At 44.3% G+C, this 15,728-nt stretch overlaps 1 protein-coding gene across 1 annotated transcript in view; it reads left to right on the top strand.

Moving 5' to 3' along the window:
- The first annotated feature begins 2,633 nt into the window (after positions 1 to 2,633).
- SMAP1 (small ArfGAP 1) overlaps positions 2,634 to 15,728 on the top strand; it is a 58,653-nt gene continuing 45,558 nt past the window's right edge. Inside the window, exons 1-3 of the mRNA XM_026051272.1 lie at positions 2,634 to 2,762; positions 5,649 to 5,734; positions 9,103 to 9,178. Of these exons, the coding sequence (XP_025907057.1) occupies positions 5,652 to 5,734; positions 9,103 to 9,178 (159 nt within the window). The 5' untranslated portion in view covers positions 2,634 to 2,762; positions 5,649 to 5,651. The remainder of the gene's footprint in view (positions 2,763 to 5,648; positions 5,735 to 9,102; positions 9,179 to 15,728) is intronic.

A 15,728-nucleotide genomic window follows, 5' to 3' on the forward strand; every position in this document is an offset into this window, starting at 1 on the left:
AATTAAAGCTGATCCTAAGGTAAATACTTGTGATGAGCAGAAGTTGCTCCTAGTTTGCACGTTAGCAGAGTGGTCCCCTTTAGACGTAGGCTGGTTTATTAAGTATTCAGCCAGTGGCTTGTGCCTGCAGAGAAGAAATATTATGCTGTAGCTTCTCTGCCTACTGGCTTTCTGTACTCATAATTGACTTGTATGAATTAATGCAGCTTTTTCTTTAAAGCKTTTAATATTGCACACTGCCATTAACCTGAAATAACTAGAAAGATTGCTTGTAAACATTATTTTTATCTGGCCTCAGGTTTGTCAATGTTATTCTACTGCTTCATTTGCTTCTTTATTGCTGAAGTGTATTTAATTTCCCCAAGTTATTTCAGAACTAAGTGCAAATTAATGACATTTGGGCTCCCAAGAAAATAAACTCTTCCTTTCCAGATGAGTAACAACTAGTTCACAGGTGATGTTACCATCACTGTTTTTAAGAGAACTTTAAGCCAAAATACTAAATTACAAAGTGAATTGTCCCTTATCATTTAAGGTAGACTTAAATACCATGTAGGGGAAAAATATGGACAGCACATAGATACTACACATCCCTGTAGTAACCTCACTGACCCTGGCTTTCCTTTCAAAGCTGCATCCCTGCCTTTACAGGATGGAGAAGAGCTGGATGGGCTTCCAGGCGAGCCCTGTCTTGCCTTCCTGTTGTGCTGCTGGGCTCTTTGGGCTGCAGTGAGCGGCTGTGCAGGCTGAGGAGTTTCATCTTCGGCGCTCGAGGGGTGGCCTTAAGCTGGGTTCCTCTTCCCTGACTTGTCCTGCTTTAGCTGAAAGGCCGCTGTGTTCACACAGGTGACCCCAAAAGCTCCAGCCTTCAGCACTAAAAATGCTGTGAATAGGAAAAYGGGATATTTCTCTACTATAGATCTGCAAAAAATAAAAATAAGAAAAACATTCTGGATTTTGTGGGAGGGAAAAAAGGTCATTGAAGTGGGACCAGCTTCTAACCTGGTTAAGACGTGTAGTAAACRGCTAGACTGCCAGGGCTTGTACCATATTTGTGGGACTGGGTAGGTTGGTAGTTGTTGCTGKTTTTTTGGTTTTGCCTTGTTTTTTCTCCATAGAAGTGCAGTTTCTGACATAACGTGTTGCCTTTCAGCGAGGGCCTGCCAGAGCTCTCCATCTCTGCAGTCTGATTTTTCAGCTGTAGCACCTGGTCCTGACGCTGCCGGGCGCCTTCGCTGCCCGGGAGGGTCGAGCAGCAGTTGTTGGGAGGGGATTCCTGAGCCTTTGAGATGATCAACTAGAAAAGTAAAAGCAAAAGGTCTCCCCACATTAGATCCTGTATTTCTCTTGGTAAGGGAAAGGCTCCTTCTCACCTGCTACTCATCCTGGAATAGCATTCAAATGAATAGAGGCCAACTGGAAGGGTTTCTCTCGTTACTTATTAATCAGATTCCTGTTTGGACTTCAAAACACAGCTATATGAGAAGCTAGAAGGTCTACCTGCAAGTCTGAGACTCTTTAAATGTGACCTAAAAACCTAATCTTAGCTTCTTTCTAGTGCTTTAGATGAACTGAATTGGCACCTAGGAGTTGTGCTAAGGATCAGGAGGAGGCAGAAATTATTTTCAAGGCCCCACAAAAATGTTTGTATGATATTTTAGTTCTCTTTTGCTGTTGCATTGGTAGATTAGACCTGCATCTATCAAATGCATCTCTCACATTTGCTCAAAACACTCCCCGTCTCTTCTGCGTGCTTTGCTGCTGCTCACGTTAATATTTTACAGCTCCATGCGTTAAGTGCTCAGTGCTTGGACCTASGTAGATGTTAGAGCAGCGCCCTTGGCTTGGCTGGTGCTCGGAGCGGGAGCAGAGCAGCGTGAGGAGGACGTTGCACGGGCGGCCACGCGGTAGCTTGGAGCCGGTCGCCGAGTGCCACCGTGGGGGCCGGCCTGTATCTCACCAGGCCGGTGCTGCCGTAGGGCCCGCGGATCCCTCCGAGTCCTCGGACAGAATTCCCTGGGCTGCGAGTGGAGGGTCACGCTGTGTTTTGGGAATAAAGACGCTTGAAAATACTCTTACTTTGCTGCATCCGTAATCCAGGATATTTTAGTACTTTGCTTTACAGATTACTTTGCAAGGCCTTCCTAAGGATCTGGCTACTGTGATGGCTGTGTGTGCATAAGTCTAAAGGATTTGTTAGGTTAATACAAGATTGCACAGCATTTTCTTTCAAGGTATATACAGATGTATGTCTTGTAAAGCTTTTAATAGCAGAGAAGGAGGTAACTTCTCCTGGGTTCTGTTGCCATTTGCTTCTGAATCGGAGACATAAGGCTCAGTGAAAGAGCAAGACCTGGTTGCTGCTAGTAAGCTAACTCTTTTCTTGGGCTTCCTGGCTTGATCTGGCTAACCCAGATATTTTTGTGCCATCAGTTAGAAACAGAAACCAAAAATAAAATGGGTGATGATGGAGATTGTTAGCAGTGATTCGCTCGGTTAGAAAAATACCCGTCAGTTCTTATTCACAGCTGCGTATTCCTGCTGTCAATGTAATTATCTCGATAAAAAAAGCTTCCCAGTACATGGAATTTTGAAAATATAACTGATTCATTTCTCCATTCCCCTTAGGTCCAAGATGGGCCTCCTGGAACACCGGTGTTTTTATTTGCATCAGATGTGCTGGAATACATCGAAATCTTGGAGTCCATATATCAAGGGTCAAATCCGTCAACCTGGACCAATGGACACCAGAGCAAATACAGGTAGAGTATCTTAAAATWCATTTTCAAATTGCAGGGATGTGCTTAGCAAGCTGCCTTGGCCAAGCTAGTGAGAGAAAAGCATCTGCTTCTACTTGCTTGGTAATTGGAAAGAATAAAATGATACTTAAAAAAAGTTTGAGGTTAATTGCTTTAAGTTGAAGTGACTTGATCAGTTTATGGAGATGTTAATCAACTTACTCCTTTTGTGTTTTGGATATTCCTCTGAAATGCATTTTCCAGTGTCATAATGATTAACCTGCCCATGCAGTTGTTGACTAGCCGTATGAAGTCTGTTGTATTTGAGCAACTATTTTAAAATGGTAGCATCTTTATGGCAATATTTTTAAGCGCTTTATAGTGCTAASAACCTCATTGTTACTGTTTCAGTTATAAATGGCTACATCAGAGGTGTTCCACTTGAGCCCCTGGTCATGTAGTGCATGCAGATTTTCTGCCACCTTTATTTGTACCTCTGCTTTGTGCTGGGAAGCCTCAGGAGCCGGGGACTGAAGCATGAGCTGCCCCCTCGTCTCTTTATTTGTCTTTGTGCCCCTGCTCCAGTCCAAAATAACAGAAGTTTCATTTTTATGTTATCATTAACTGGCCATAAGAGTTTTTCCTGACGACTGTGAGGAGTCTTGAGCTGCAGGGGAATTGCTTTGGTGGATTTATCRATGGTATTTATAGTGTCTGACTAATAGGGATTTAATGCCCTTTCTTGCAAGGTCTTGCAAGCTGCAGGACAAAATCCACATAGATTTGATGTGCACAATATGTCCTGTGATCTCCAAAGTGGAGGGACCAAGAAATTTCAGGAGGCAACTCCTCCTGACAGAGAGCAGCCCAGCACATCTTGTTACAGGAAAAGCGTAGTGTTGAAGAGCAGTTCATATGATAACTGAAGCAGTGAAAATGAAGTGTCGAAACATCTGGCTTCTACCTCCCACAGCAGACTAAAGTGAGCAGTATTTGGTTGAGGGTGCTGTGGCATGATGTCAAAAGCATGTGTGATATTCATCAAGAGCTGTGTGATGTGGTGTGTTGGGCTCTGGTGAGACAACAGAAATGACCACAAACAGAAGCATCAAAAGCACAAAAATTTCTTAACAGTGATGGTGCCAGAGCCCTGGCACAGGCTGCCCAGGGAGGCTGTGGAGTCTCCTTCTCTGGAGATCTTCCCAACCCGTCCGGATGCTGCCCTGTGCCCCGTGCTCTGGGTGTCCCTGCTGGAGCAGGAGGGTTGGACTGGATGATCTCCAGAGGCCCCTTCTAACCTTAAGAGCCCTGTAGCACTCTTTCAGTTGAGGAGAATGTATTTAAATTCCAAGGACAGAGAGGTGTTTGTTCTCGTCAGATACATATGGAAAAGTTTCAAGCGCTTCCTGCTTGAAGAGGCTGAAGCAGCYGAACAAACTGGTGACAATGCAGGCTGTATTTGGGAAACCTGGAGCTGATTCCAGTGTTAAGAGCTCTTGTACAGTACAATAACTTCAATAACTTCCTGATGAATGTGATAGTTGCCCTGTAGAGGTGGAGATTTGAATTAACCCGTCCTTGCTGGAAGAACCAGTTTCCACCTCCTGAGTGGAGCGGAGCAGGAGCTGATCCTGATTGCAGCTCCCCCTTGTGTGAACTGCAGCTCTTTAATATTTCTACCAAATGCCAGGAATCCTATGAAAGGACTTGTATCTACTAGAATGCCCCAACTTAAATGTTTTACAGTGGATGCGTCTAGTAGGGGAAGGTACACCCCTACTAGAGCACACCCATGTGCCTGGAGTGCTTTGGTTTTCCCACACTTTTCCTGGTGTGTCAGCTGCTGACCCTTCCAGGGATGCACCAATTTGAAGCCGGCTCGTTGCTTTCGGCCATTTCTTCTTGACATCAGTCATTCTGGGATTTTGGACTTGCTGGGGCCTTGTTTCTCCGTGAAGTCAGGTCCTGAACACAGTGAAAGCTCTTTGCTCTCATACGGGTCCTTCCTGCTGTTGTTTGCAGCATTAATACTGCATAGGGGTCATCTGGACTTCATTTTWGCAATGCCCAGAGGTTGTCTTATGGTTGGAAGTTGCTCTTGGTCAGAGGAGTCATCCTAAGCTGTAGGGCAGCTTAGAGCTCTCTTCATGCCTTATGTTGCTCTAGATCTTGGCTGTAATTTCACGTAGCGGCTGCCCTCCATTTCTCAGTGGGAATAATGAACAGGGCTCCTGTCTTRGACTTGTTAGAGTGGACCTTGACAGAGGACATGTCATCTTTGTCCCCAAGAAAGGAAGATGTTCTTGGCATCTTCGTAACTTTGGGATGCTGTTTGGATTGCTGCTCGGGAGTGGAACAGTTCTTTGGCAGTTGCCCTCTGTGTGCAGGGGTATTTTCCAAGAAAGGCTCTTTTGCTGGAGCTGTATTTGGGAGTACCTGGGAGTTGCTCCGAGGCGGTTGTGCATGGAGGCAGCGATAGTGCTGGTGCTGCCTCGCGCTGGGACCCGCTCCAGGGAGCGCGGCCGCCCTGGCCACAGCGGCAGGGTTTGGTCTGTGACACGGCGCAGGGCTGAGCGGCCTGTAGGCAGACTTGGCCTGCTCACAGATACCTTCTGAGAAGRTTCTTTGTACCTTCTCAATGATCTAGGTGCCCCCTTGAGCTYCTAGAACTTAAGGTATGGCGCGTTAGTATGGAACTTTGGTGAGAAACGATCAGTCATAGCTTATGTGCCAAAATGCAGAACTAGTGTGAGAAGTAGCAGCTCTTAAATGCTCTAATTCCAGGATATCCACATTCTTTAACACCTGCAGTGTCACTGAAGCACGTTTCTGGCATTCTGGCATTCTCAGGATTTAAAGGACAGATGACCATGAACTAACTGTTTTTTTTTCACCTTGCCTTTTTTTTAGTGCATGCAAGAAATGGGAAATACCAAGGCCAGATTGCTCTATGAAGCTAATCTACCGGAGAACTTCCGAAGACCTCAAACAGATCAGTATCCTTTTTTGGTATAGTTCTCATATTTAAATGACTTGGATGTAGTTTAAATGTTATGACTGCTTCAAGAAACTGCTTTGTTTGGCAAATTGTATTATTAATCGTTTCATTGATACAGTTATGTAAGTCTTGGGGAATAACAGCAGAAGTTGGAAATGGTTCAGAAAAGTTGTAAATGACTTCAGCTGTAGCAAATATACTTTGTAATGAGATTTTTTGCAAACCCCATTTATTTTTACTATCCAAAAAAAGGTGACTTCACCAATTCTGTAGGTGTAGGAATTTGGAGCCATACCAGAGAACCCTTGAATATCCTGTCTTTATCTTGAATAACTGCCAGCCTGAGTTAGAGGCATTGGAACAGGAAATAATGAGTTGAATGTTAAAACAATATTGGCATTTGGGCTTTATTGAAACGAAGCAGGAGTTTCCACCTCTTGGTTTTACGTGTTCTCTAGTGTCTGGGCTCTAGGTATAAGTGCTCTATGAACTGTGAGAGTTCAGATGATTAGCAGGGAGTATCCAAGACAACCCAGGCTGTCTGGTAGTTGACATTTGTGCTGGAGTTTGTGTAATCGCTGCTTTGTACCTGGAAGGGGAGGGCTGGAGGACAAAGTGTCCTCTGCTGATGAAGGACTTTCCTCAGGAATCACCTCTCGTACGTGCTACGGCCCACGAGTCAGACACAGTGGCATTCATGTAGGTTGAGGGGAGCCCCTTTTCAGTGACCAGACTGCTGGTGACATTCCGTTCGTGTGACTCTGCTGGGCTCTTAACTGCAGGGAGGTCTTCAGGCTCTCACAGCTGAGACAGCGGAGCCTTTTCCTGACTCCAATGGAGATGGAGCCTATGGAGGCTGATAAACTGACTTCCTCGTAACTGCATCTGAGTTGTCTCCTTCCAAATCCAAAAGTGATCCTGGCTCTCCTGTTTATCGGATAATATGCTTGATGTGTTACATGTAGATGATCTTTTGGAATGCCAGGCTATTCCTTATGCAAGGCACTACAGAAAAACGATATTTCTTGCTATTCTGGTAGCTTTGAATTCAAGAAAAGATAGGCATAAGAACCAGAATAACTGGAGCTGGATAGTACTGCATTATTTAGGCTATCATAGAAAGTTTTATTGTAGGCATATTTGGAAGTTGGTCCTTAAGTTGCATRTTTTGTGCTTGCTGCAGTTAACTTGCATTCACTGTTACTACTGCAGGAGAAGCAACAAGGCTTTACTTGAAGCTTTTGTTGTTAAGGTAAGACCCACAATCTCAAGCTCTCTTGCTCAGTGGATCTGATGAATAGCTGAGATGATCAGCATCAGGCTTATTTTGGATTTTCAAAATAATCCTGTTTCTGACCCTGTATATCTTGAGATAATTATATAGGCTCTTGAACATAGAAATAGTTCTCTATTTCTAAATGCTACCTTGATATATTCAATATATTTCACGTCTTCCCTTTAAATTAAAGGTAGTGCCAGATGACAGCGTGCCAGCATTTTCTGTYTGAATTTTCAGTTCTCCCTCACCTTTGGCAGCCACTTGGCTAGCGGTGCAGGTGACTTGCTGCTGGGGTACAGGCTGCTTTGCCTTTTCCTTTTTGCTTGACCTTTGTTTGTGTCAATGTAAAGTACTGCTGTGTCTCCAGGCTGCTCTGACAGTGAATGCTGTCAAGATTCTTCATATCCTTCTGGGTGAGCTATGAAAGCATATAGCTGTGTAGTGATCSTAGTTGTGTATACTGTCCTGTATTCGTGTTTAACTTCCTGTAGCGCTATGATAATGGTGTTGCTGCTTCTTAGGTGGCAGAATAGAGGCAGAGGATCCCGTGTGGGACCTGCCAGCAACTTCCTTCTGGTCTCCTGCCTCTCTGCTGCTGCTTAACCGCAGGAGGGACCTTCCTAGCATTTCTCATTATTCCATTGCACTTGGCAAGATGTTCTGGCCTAAAAGCTGGCTTTGAGGGTTATCTAGGTGGGCTTGTGTGTCAGCATTAGCTTTCTGATCTCTGCTTTCTCATTCTCACCATATTAATTTCCTTCTTTCTTTTAACCTCTGCTTCTGCAATACATAGTTTCAAGAGAGTTTTCCAGATTCCAGGGTAGCCCTGTTTTTTGCAGCAGAGACTTCAGCCCTACATAAGCCCAGCTGCCAAGCATATGTGTTCTTGGGTTTTACTTGAAGGCCTTGGGTCCTGCTCTTGGTGCTTCAGCTCCCTAGGAATGAATCCCCATCACAGAATGGGCCGTTGCAGTGATTATTTTTTCCTTGTAGGGGACTTTTGCCTGTTGTTCATTCCTTCTGTTTTTATTTATTTATTTTTTCTAAGCTCAAAATGGATGAGTTGGGTAAGATAGGTCATGTCTCATGGGACAGTTACATAAACAGATTTAAAGCCAAATACGATTGCTGAGGATACAATTCGATGTGCAGACTGAAAGAACTGAGTGAGCTGAGAGTCCTCTGAGCTCAGTGTTAATTTAAGAGCTAGTATGTGGAAATAAGGAACCCTTGCCTTAATTGAACAAAATTGATATGGGAGTTAGAGATGCAAAGACTCAGAGCTTCCGCAGTTGCAGTTTTGCTTTCTGGACATATAATCTTATTGCAACAACATTCACATTGCTTAGGAAGAGCTGCTTTAGGTACTTACAAAACAAGCTGAGATAAGAGTTGAAGAAAACACAACCAGCATCCTTTCTGTGCTTGAGCTGGTGACTCCTCAGGTCTCAGCTGCTGCATCACTATTTTTGCTAAATTTCCGCCTTTCCTTCAGTATCTTTTCATTAGCTTTGCTTTGGTTTTCTTTCCTTCCCACAGAGATGTTTATTGTCATAAGTCATTCATGAGCATCTTTTGTTGAGCTTAGAAAACGGTCTAGAAACAGCTTTTGATGCATGGCATAAGTGCTGCAAATCAGATAACAGCTACATAAATATCACGTTTTTTCCTGGAAAGACTGTAATCTTTGCAAGATATCATGGCAGGCTGTACTTTAATTATTTACTGTAAGTATATGATATATCTGAGTACCTTTGCAAGTATTTACACCACTGCAGCCCTGCTGCTTATAAATATTACATTAAAATATCCTGTGGAATACCAAAATGCTTGTAGTGCCTATTTCTCATACTGTGTCATTAACAGATTCGGTTGTGAATACTTTTTTTCCTGTAATAAACAAATCCTTTTTGGACAAAACAACAGTTTTTTGTGCAGTGAGAGTTTTATGTTCTGGTGCTTTAAAACTACAGAATGTAATGGAACGAGCATCTGATGCAATTTAACTAGAAAAGTGGACGAGTTATTCAGATTAATGTTGCTGTTTAACTAAGTGCCTGTTTTCCTTAAACAAGTTTTTTTTCCAGAGCTGTTGAATTTTTCATCAGGGATAAATATGAAAAGAAGAAGTATTACGATAAAAATGCAATTAATGCCTTCAATGTAAGTAAGCAATTTTATTAATAATTCTTATTTATGAGCTATATAAGAGAAATGCAGAGAACATTTGGATATAATTTTGTAACAGAGCTACTATATTTAGGCATATTAAAATTTACTTTATCAATAGACAACTTATGGGCACACAGGTTTTTTTTGATTGTCTTCTGAAATCTATTTCCGGATTCTGGAAGGTCAGTGAACTTTGTGTATTAGATGTATAAGATTAAAGCATCCAGCAAGTAGCTTGCTTCAAGCCTTTTGTGTGTGGGGTTTTGCTCTTTCAGTGATGTTATTTTTTAACAACATACTTGATTGCAATTTCTTTCTGAATATCTTTTCCTGTGGTAGAAGAATCAAATAGCTATTTGATTCTTGAGACTTTTTCTTCACTCTTAAGAAAATCTTGAGAAAACTTAAGGTATCTTGAGACCCTCTTAGGAGGGTCTTGTTGCTCCACTGGTTTCKAGAATGGTGCTCCTATTAATACTTATTAAAATATGAATGATAAAATACTCATCTTTGCTGAAGTTCATAACTGCTYGAGTTTTTATGGTAAAGTTATTTTGGCCTCTGTGGTGGGGCTCATATAATTTTTATTTGTATATATGTATATGCGTATATGTGTGTTTAAACACTTATGTTTCTATACCTGCAGCACTGAAAATCAGCCTGCCATGTAGGTGCAGCACCCATGTGATGAGCAGGCAGTGAACTTGGGCAGGGACATGGATGCCAGTCTGGGAGGAAGGAGTGAGAATTCCTGTCTCCTTTGGCAGAGCTGCGAATGGCTCTTGGAACTCTCCTGTGCTTTTAGGACAGAGCCCAGCTGGAAGCTTGGGAAGTGCAGAGCAGTTCCCTAGCTTCTAGCTCAGCAGAGCTGGAGAGAGCTAGAGGGGAGGCTGCTCACTCAGGAGGTGAAGTACTAGGAGTTGTGGTTTGAACTGTGGTGTTAGCGACCCTTGTTGGTGTTAATTATCCTCTTTGATGTTGAACTAACGGTTGACAATTATGTCTCTTTAAGCTGAAAGTATCACAGGATCATTCTAAACAGAGGACACACGTGTTTGATTTAGTAGAGTACACTGCTGCTTTAAAATATTTGAAAGACTAATCAGATTTTGCTTATCCTATTTTGAACTAACGTCAGTTGCTCGCCTCTCGTGGGACCAAGAGCTCAGCAGTGCTGAGGGGAGCCTCTTGCTGCTGCTCGCTGGGTACCGGCCTTTAGCTTCTTCAGCGTGGGCTTTTGCGCCCGTGCCCGCCCAGAGGTGCATCGGCTGCCTGGAGAGACTGGAGCCAAATATGCCCTGTTAGGAAATAATGTTAACGCCAGATGAGTCATGTACTTGCACCTTCATCTCTTTCTCTTCAGGGTTGAGGTACTCGGATCTGTTGGGGGGAAATGATCTATAACAAAATTCCAGATGCACCCGTGACCGGAGAGATTGAGGTGGTGTAGCTGGGAGGTAATTCCCTCTTGTAGTCTTGTATCACTTGCTCCAAAGTATTGGCAGCAGCGCAGCAGCTCATAGCATGATAGTTTTATCAGCTGAATTTCTTCACGGTTGTCTGTCAGTGCAACTTGAGTGTATTCCGTCAGCTGGAGCCCTGAAATCTAAGTTAGGATCCAGTTTTTGTTCCGCTGGYCAGAATTGTTGCATCTTATTCCTATTGTGACGATGTGCTAATGGTGTGAGTGTATTTCTCTGACCACCCTGTTGTAAATAGGAAGCTTGAAATTGGACAGACACAGACTGTGATGAGAAAATTAGCTAGTGCAGAGACCCGTACTGTGACCAAGCATAACAGACCAAGAAGAGGCAAATATGGAAATTTTAATGACTTCTTCATGGTTCACCGAAAAGCAATGCAGAGTAAAGCTTTGGGCAACAAACAGAAGTATTTTCAGTTATTTAGTTGTATTCCAAATGGGATAATGCATTTAAATAGGAATCAAATATACATTAGAAAAAAAAAAAGAGCATAATCTGAAGGAGGCATGACTTGAGAAATGATCACCTGCACTGTTAACCTGCACTCCCTTCAGGCTTCCCTAAGCCATTGCTTTGGGAAGGTGCTGATTCCATAGCAATTCTCAGGACCAAACACACAGTTTGAGGTGCTCAGCTCTTACAAATGGTTATCAGTAACTCGTGCGACTGTTTCGTGCCAAATCCTGCGCCTCGTTCCTTCCTCTTGTTCTCCTGGCCAGTCTGAGCACAAGCTGGTGACTTGTCTGCAGTGAGACCTGGGAAATGGGCCCTGTTGAACCATTCCTTGTACTGGGAGCTGTGCTGGAACCAGGGCCAATTCTTATCCACAAACAGGGGCCTTCGCCTTGGGAATGGTGGCCTGAAACACAGCATGAGTGACAGTGCCTGCAGGTCAAGTAGAGGTGCCTGGGTCTGGGTCAGGTTGGAAATGAGACCGGATGGAAATGCCGGATGGGACATTGTCAGACCGTTCACACTGAGCTCCTTTGGCCTTGGTAGGCTTTGTGAAACACAAAAAGCAGGATTCACTCCAGAATTCATTCCAGGCAATGTGCCTGGAAAAAAAAACCAACAAAGTCTGGGGGGAAACCTCTCAAAAGTGACGCATTCACTGTGTATACCCACACAGAAAATAAATCTGAAATCAGCCTGACAGTTCAAGGGATAAATTCATGTGGAAGTATTTTTATAAATTTGATTTTTTTAAGGTATTAGTAGGAATAACAGCCTGTTTCTAAGAATTACATCTCCTGAACTGTTACATATATGCATGTTGCTTTGTAATTAAACAGTATGGACAAATGTATAAAARGGCTCTGATTGAGCTAATACTTCCAGATATTTTCAATGAATGGAAGTATCAGCTTTTACATCCTTTTGATTTTATTTTTCCCCTTCAGTTGCCATTGAATTTGCAGTATTTGCCTTTATYCTGACCAATGCAGAGGAAAGGATTGTGAATAAATTAACTTGGCAGGTGAGGCAAACTGGATTTTGCTGCATGGCATGGAAATGTTTTCAGGTAGATTGGCTGAATTTGACATTGTAACGCAGCGTGGATTCTGTGTATTTGTCCTGGTGTATTGGGATTCGGAGGCTCCCTTTCAGGAAGGACTCTGCACCTTTGGAGTTCTCAATGCGTCAGATACCAGGTATGGTCAACAAGTCTGGAACGAGGTAATGATTCCTTTTAAGTCACAAGTGGCCAAATTTAAATGAAGTTGTGGCAACAGGAGTGTCCCTTTCAAAGTTAAGGTATAGTTCAGGGACRCGTAGTCCTCAGGGAGAAAAGCCTTTAAGGCCGGACTGCTTTGTGCTCACAGGAGCTGCTATTTTKCAGTCAGCCCAAAGAATGGAAACTTCTCGGGAACGAGACGCATGTCACTTCCAAAAACTGATCCACTTACGAGCTGCAAGTGCTGGAGACACTTGTAGGCTCCTGGCATTATGGCTACACCTGTATAGCTCACCTGTAGGGAATCACATCTTTCCTATGGGAAGTGCATTTCGTGGAAGTAGCGTATCGTGTGACGGACTCGACAGGGAGACTGCTCAAGCCACTGCCTATTTTTATTTATTTTTCCACATTGGGAATCACACGCTTTTTTTCAGGGCACCGTTCCCCGTCCTGTTGTGGTGACACCGCAGTTGTCAAGATTTCTGAAAACCAATTGCTTAAACCCAAACCAACTGCRTAAACCCAAAGTTCTCCTGATTTGGCCAAGCAGCCTCCAGTTTGGCTTTGAGAAGAATTTTAGAATAAGAATTTACAATTCTGAAACATGAAGGTTTCCCTTTTTTAATACTGTTAACAAATAGGTAAGTTTTAAGAGTTGAGAAGCAATTTGAGTAAGAAGCAATCAAAGTTGTCTGTCTAGGATTTGGGGATATATGTGTATTTCCTGGAGTGAATTGAAAGCCAGTGTGGCCTCCCAGTCTTCAGAAAGGGCAAGAGGRAGGAGCTGGGCAACTACAGGCTGGTCAGCCTCACCTCCGGCCCTGGAAAGGTGATGGAGCAGCTCATCCTAGAGAGCGTCTCTAGGCATATGAAGGAAAAGGAGGTGATCAGGGGTAGTCAGCATGGATTCACCAAGGGGAAGTCATGTCTGACGAACCTAATAGTCTTCTAGGATGGGATGACTGACCGGCTGGACGAGGAGAGAGCCGTGGAGGTTGTCGATCRTGACTTCAGCAAGGCTTTCGACACCGTCTCCCATGATATCCTCATGGGAAAGCTCCGGGAGAGTGGTCTAGACGAGTGCACAGTGTGGTGGATCGAGGGCTGGCTGGATGGCAGAGCTCAGAGGGTGGTGATAAATGGGGCCGAGTCCAGTTGGAGGCCTGTGGCCAGTGGTGTCCCCCAGGGGTCAGTACTGGGCCCAGTGCTGTTCAACTTGTTTATCAATGACCTGGACGAGGGCACGGAATGCACCCTGAGCAAGTTTGCAGATGGCACCAAGCTGGGTGGAGTGGCCGACACTCCAGAGGGCTGTGCTGCCATCCAGAGGGACCTGGACAGGCTGGAGAGTTGGGCAGAGAGGAACCTCATGAGGTTCAATAAGGACAAGTCCAGGGTCCTGCACCTGGGGAGGAATAACCCCAGGCATCAGTACAGATTAGGGGTCGACCTGCTGGAAAGCAGCTCCACGGAGACGGACCTGGGAGTCCTGGTTGACACCAAGTTAACCATGAGTGAGCAGTGTGCCCTCGTGGCCAAGAAGGCCAATGGGATCCTGGCCTGCATCAGGAGGAGCGTTGCCAGCAGGTCAAGGGAGGTGATCCTGCCCCTCTGCTCAGCTCTGGTGAGGCCGCACCTGGAGTACTGTGTGCAGTTCTGGGCACCCCAGTATAGGAGGGATGTGGAGCTTCTCGAGAGGGTCCAGAGAAGGGCAACAGAGATGACTTAAGGGACTGGAACATCTCTCGTATGAGGAGAGGCTGAGTGAGCTGGGCCTGTTTTCTCTGGAGAAGAGACGGCTGAGAGGGGATTTGATTAACATGTACAAATACCTGAGGGGAGCATGTAGGAAGGAAGGGGCCAAACTCTTCTCAGTGTTGGCCAGTGACAGGACAAGGGGAAATGGGTATAAGTTGAAACACAGGCAGTTCCATCTCCATGGGAGGAAGAACTTCTTTCCTGTGAAGGTGCCAGAGCCCTGGCACAGGCTGCCCAGGGAGGCTGTGGAGTCTCCTTCTCTGGAGATCTTCCCAACCCACCTGGATGCCGCCCTGTGCTCTGGGTGTCCCTGCTGGAGCAGGGGGCTGGACTGGATGATCTCCAGAGGTCCCTTCCAAACATTCTGTAATGCTACATGTGATCTCAGTACTGTTAACTGTGGGAATGGTCTTTTCCTATTTGAATATTTGTCTTACAAGCAGAAGTATTTGTTGATAAATTGACTTATTTATAGTTCTTTCAATGTAATATTGTCCTCCTCCTAGACTTAATTTTATGCCAAGTCCCTTAACAGTTTTTAGGAAGAAAAGTGAGCTGCACGGAATGCAGAGTATAACACAGAATCCATTAAAACAAGCTTCACACAGCAGCAAATGGATTAGGAATGTTTATAAACCTGATGCATGCAAGATAAGCTAACATGAGCGATTCACCGTGGGATTTACTGTAGCAGCTATTCATCCCTAAAAGCTCTCTGGAGCCGCTGCTGTTCCGTGATTTAKTAGCTCAGGTATCAGCAGTTACCTTGATGGTTGGTGGGAAGTAGTTTTCTGTGTTAAACTCTTCTTCAGGATGATGCTGATATGGAGCTGTTTGGAAATAACTGTTTGGAAATGCTACTTCAGACTGGCACCTGCTTTCTGCTTTCAATCAGAGGCACATCTTCTATATCCATTCTTTCTAAATGCACATTAACAGTTCCAGACCTGGAGGGCAAAGCGAGCACAGCAGTCTCTGAAAACCTCTTTGTGTTTGTAGCTCTTCATGTTTCCCTAGGTCATTATCTCCTGGAGCTCTGTTAAAAAAGCACAACCCACAATTATCCAAACACTTTCCACAAGGATCCAAGCTTGTGTGCTGAAAAGAATGCCTTGACAGACTAACAAGGTAGTGCTTTTCCTGGAGCAGATGGGAGTGTTTCTAGAGATCCCTAAAGAATGAAAAAATAAATATATCTTGATGCATATTTTCGTAATTTTTTTTTTTTAGGAGAACTACTTTAGTCTTGCTGTGAAATCCTCACTACTGCAGGCAAGGCTTGCCTAAGTTTGAACATAGGTTTGAACCTGCGGATTAAAAAAAGCAGCTCCCCAAATGGAAAAGCTCAGCAGGGGCTAGGGCTGGACGCCTTAACTTATCATAGCCTCTGTTTTGGAGGGGGCGGGAGAGGGGGCTGTTCTATTTTCTTTCTTTCTGTTCTGTTTTAGGCTTTTACCCCCTGTATCCTTCCCCTCAGACCCGCACCCAACTGCAGTAACTCTCCGTTTGCATTTCTTTGCCCTTTTCTCCCCTTTTTTGCCTGGGCTCTATTGGCAGCTTTCTGATTCCTGGGTGTTCTTACTTCATGGTGACGCTTTCCAGTGCTTGGGAAGCTGTGGCT

Source organism: Nothoprocta perdicaria, unplaced genomic scaffold (assembly GCF_003342845.1).
Source record: "Nothoprocta perdicaria isolate Ctin4 unplaced genomic scaffold, notPer1 scaffold_74, whole genome shotgun sequence".
Classification (NCBI taxonomy): domain Eukaryota; kingdom Metazoa; phylum Chordata; class Aves; order Tinamiformes; family Tinamidae; genus Nothoprocta; species Nothoprocta perdicaria.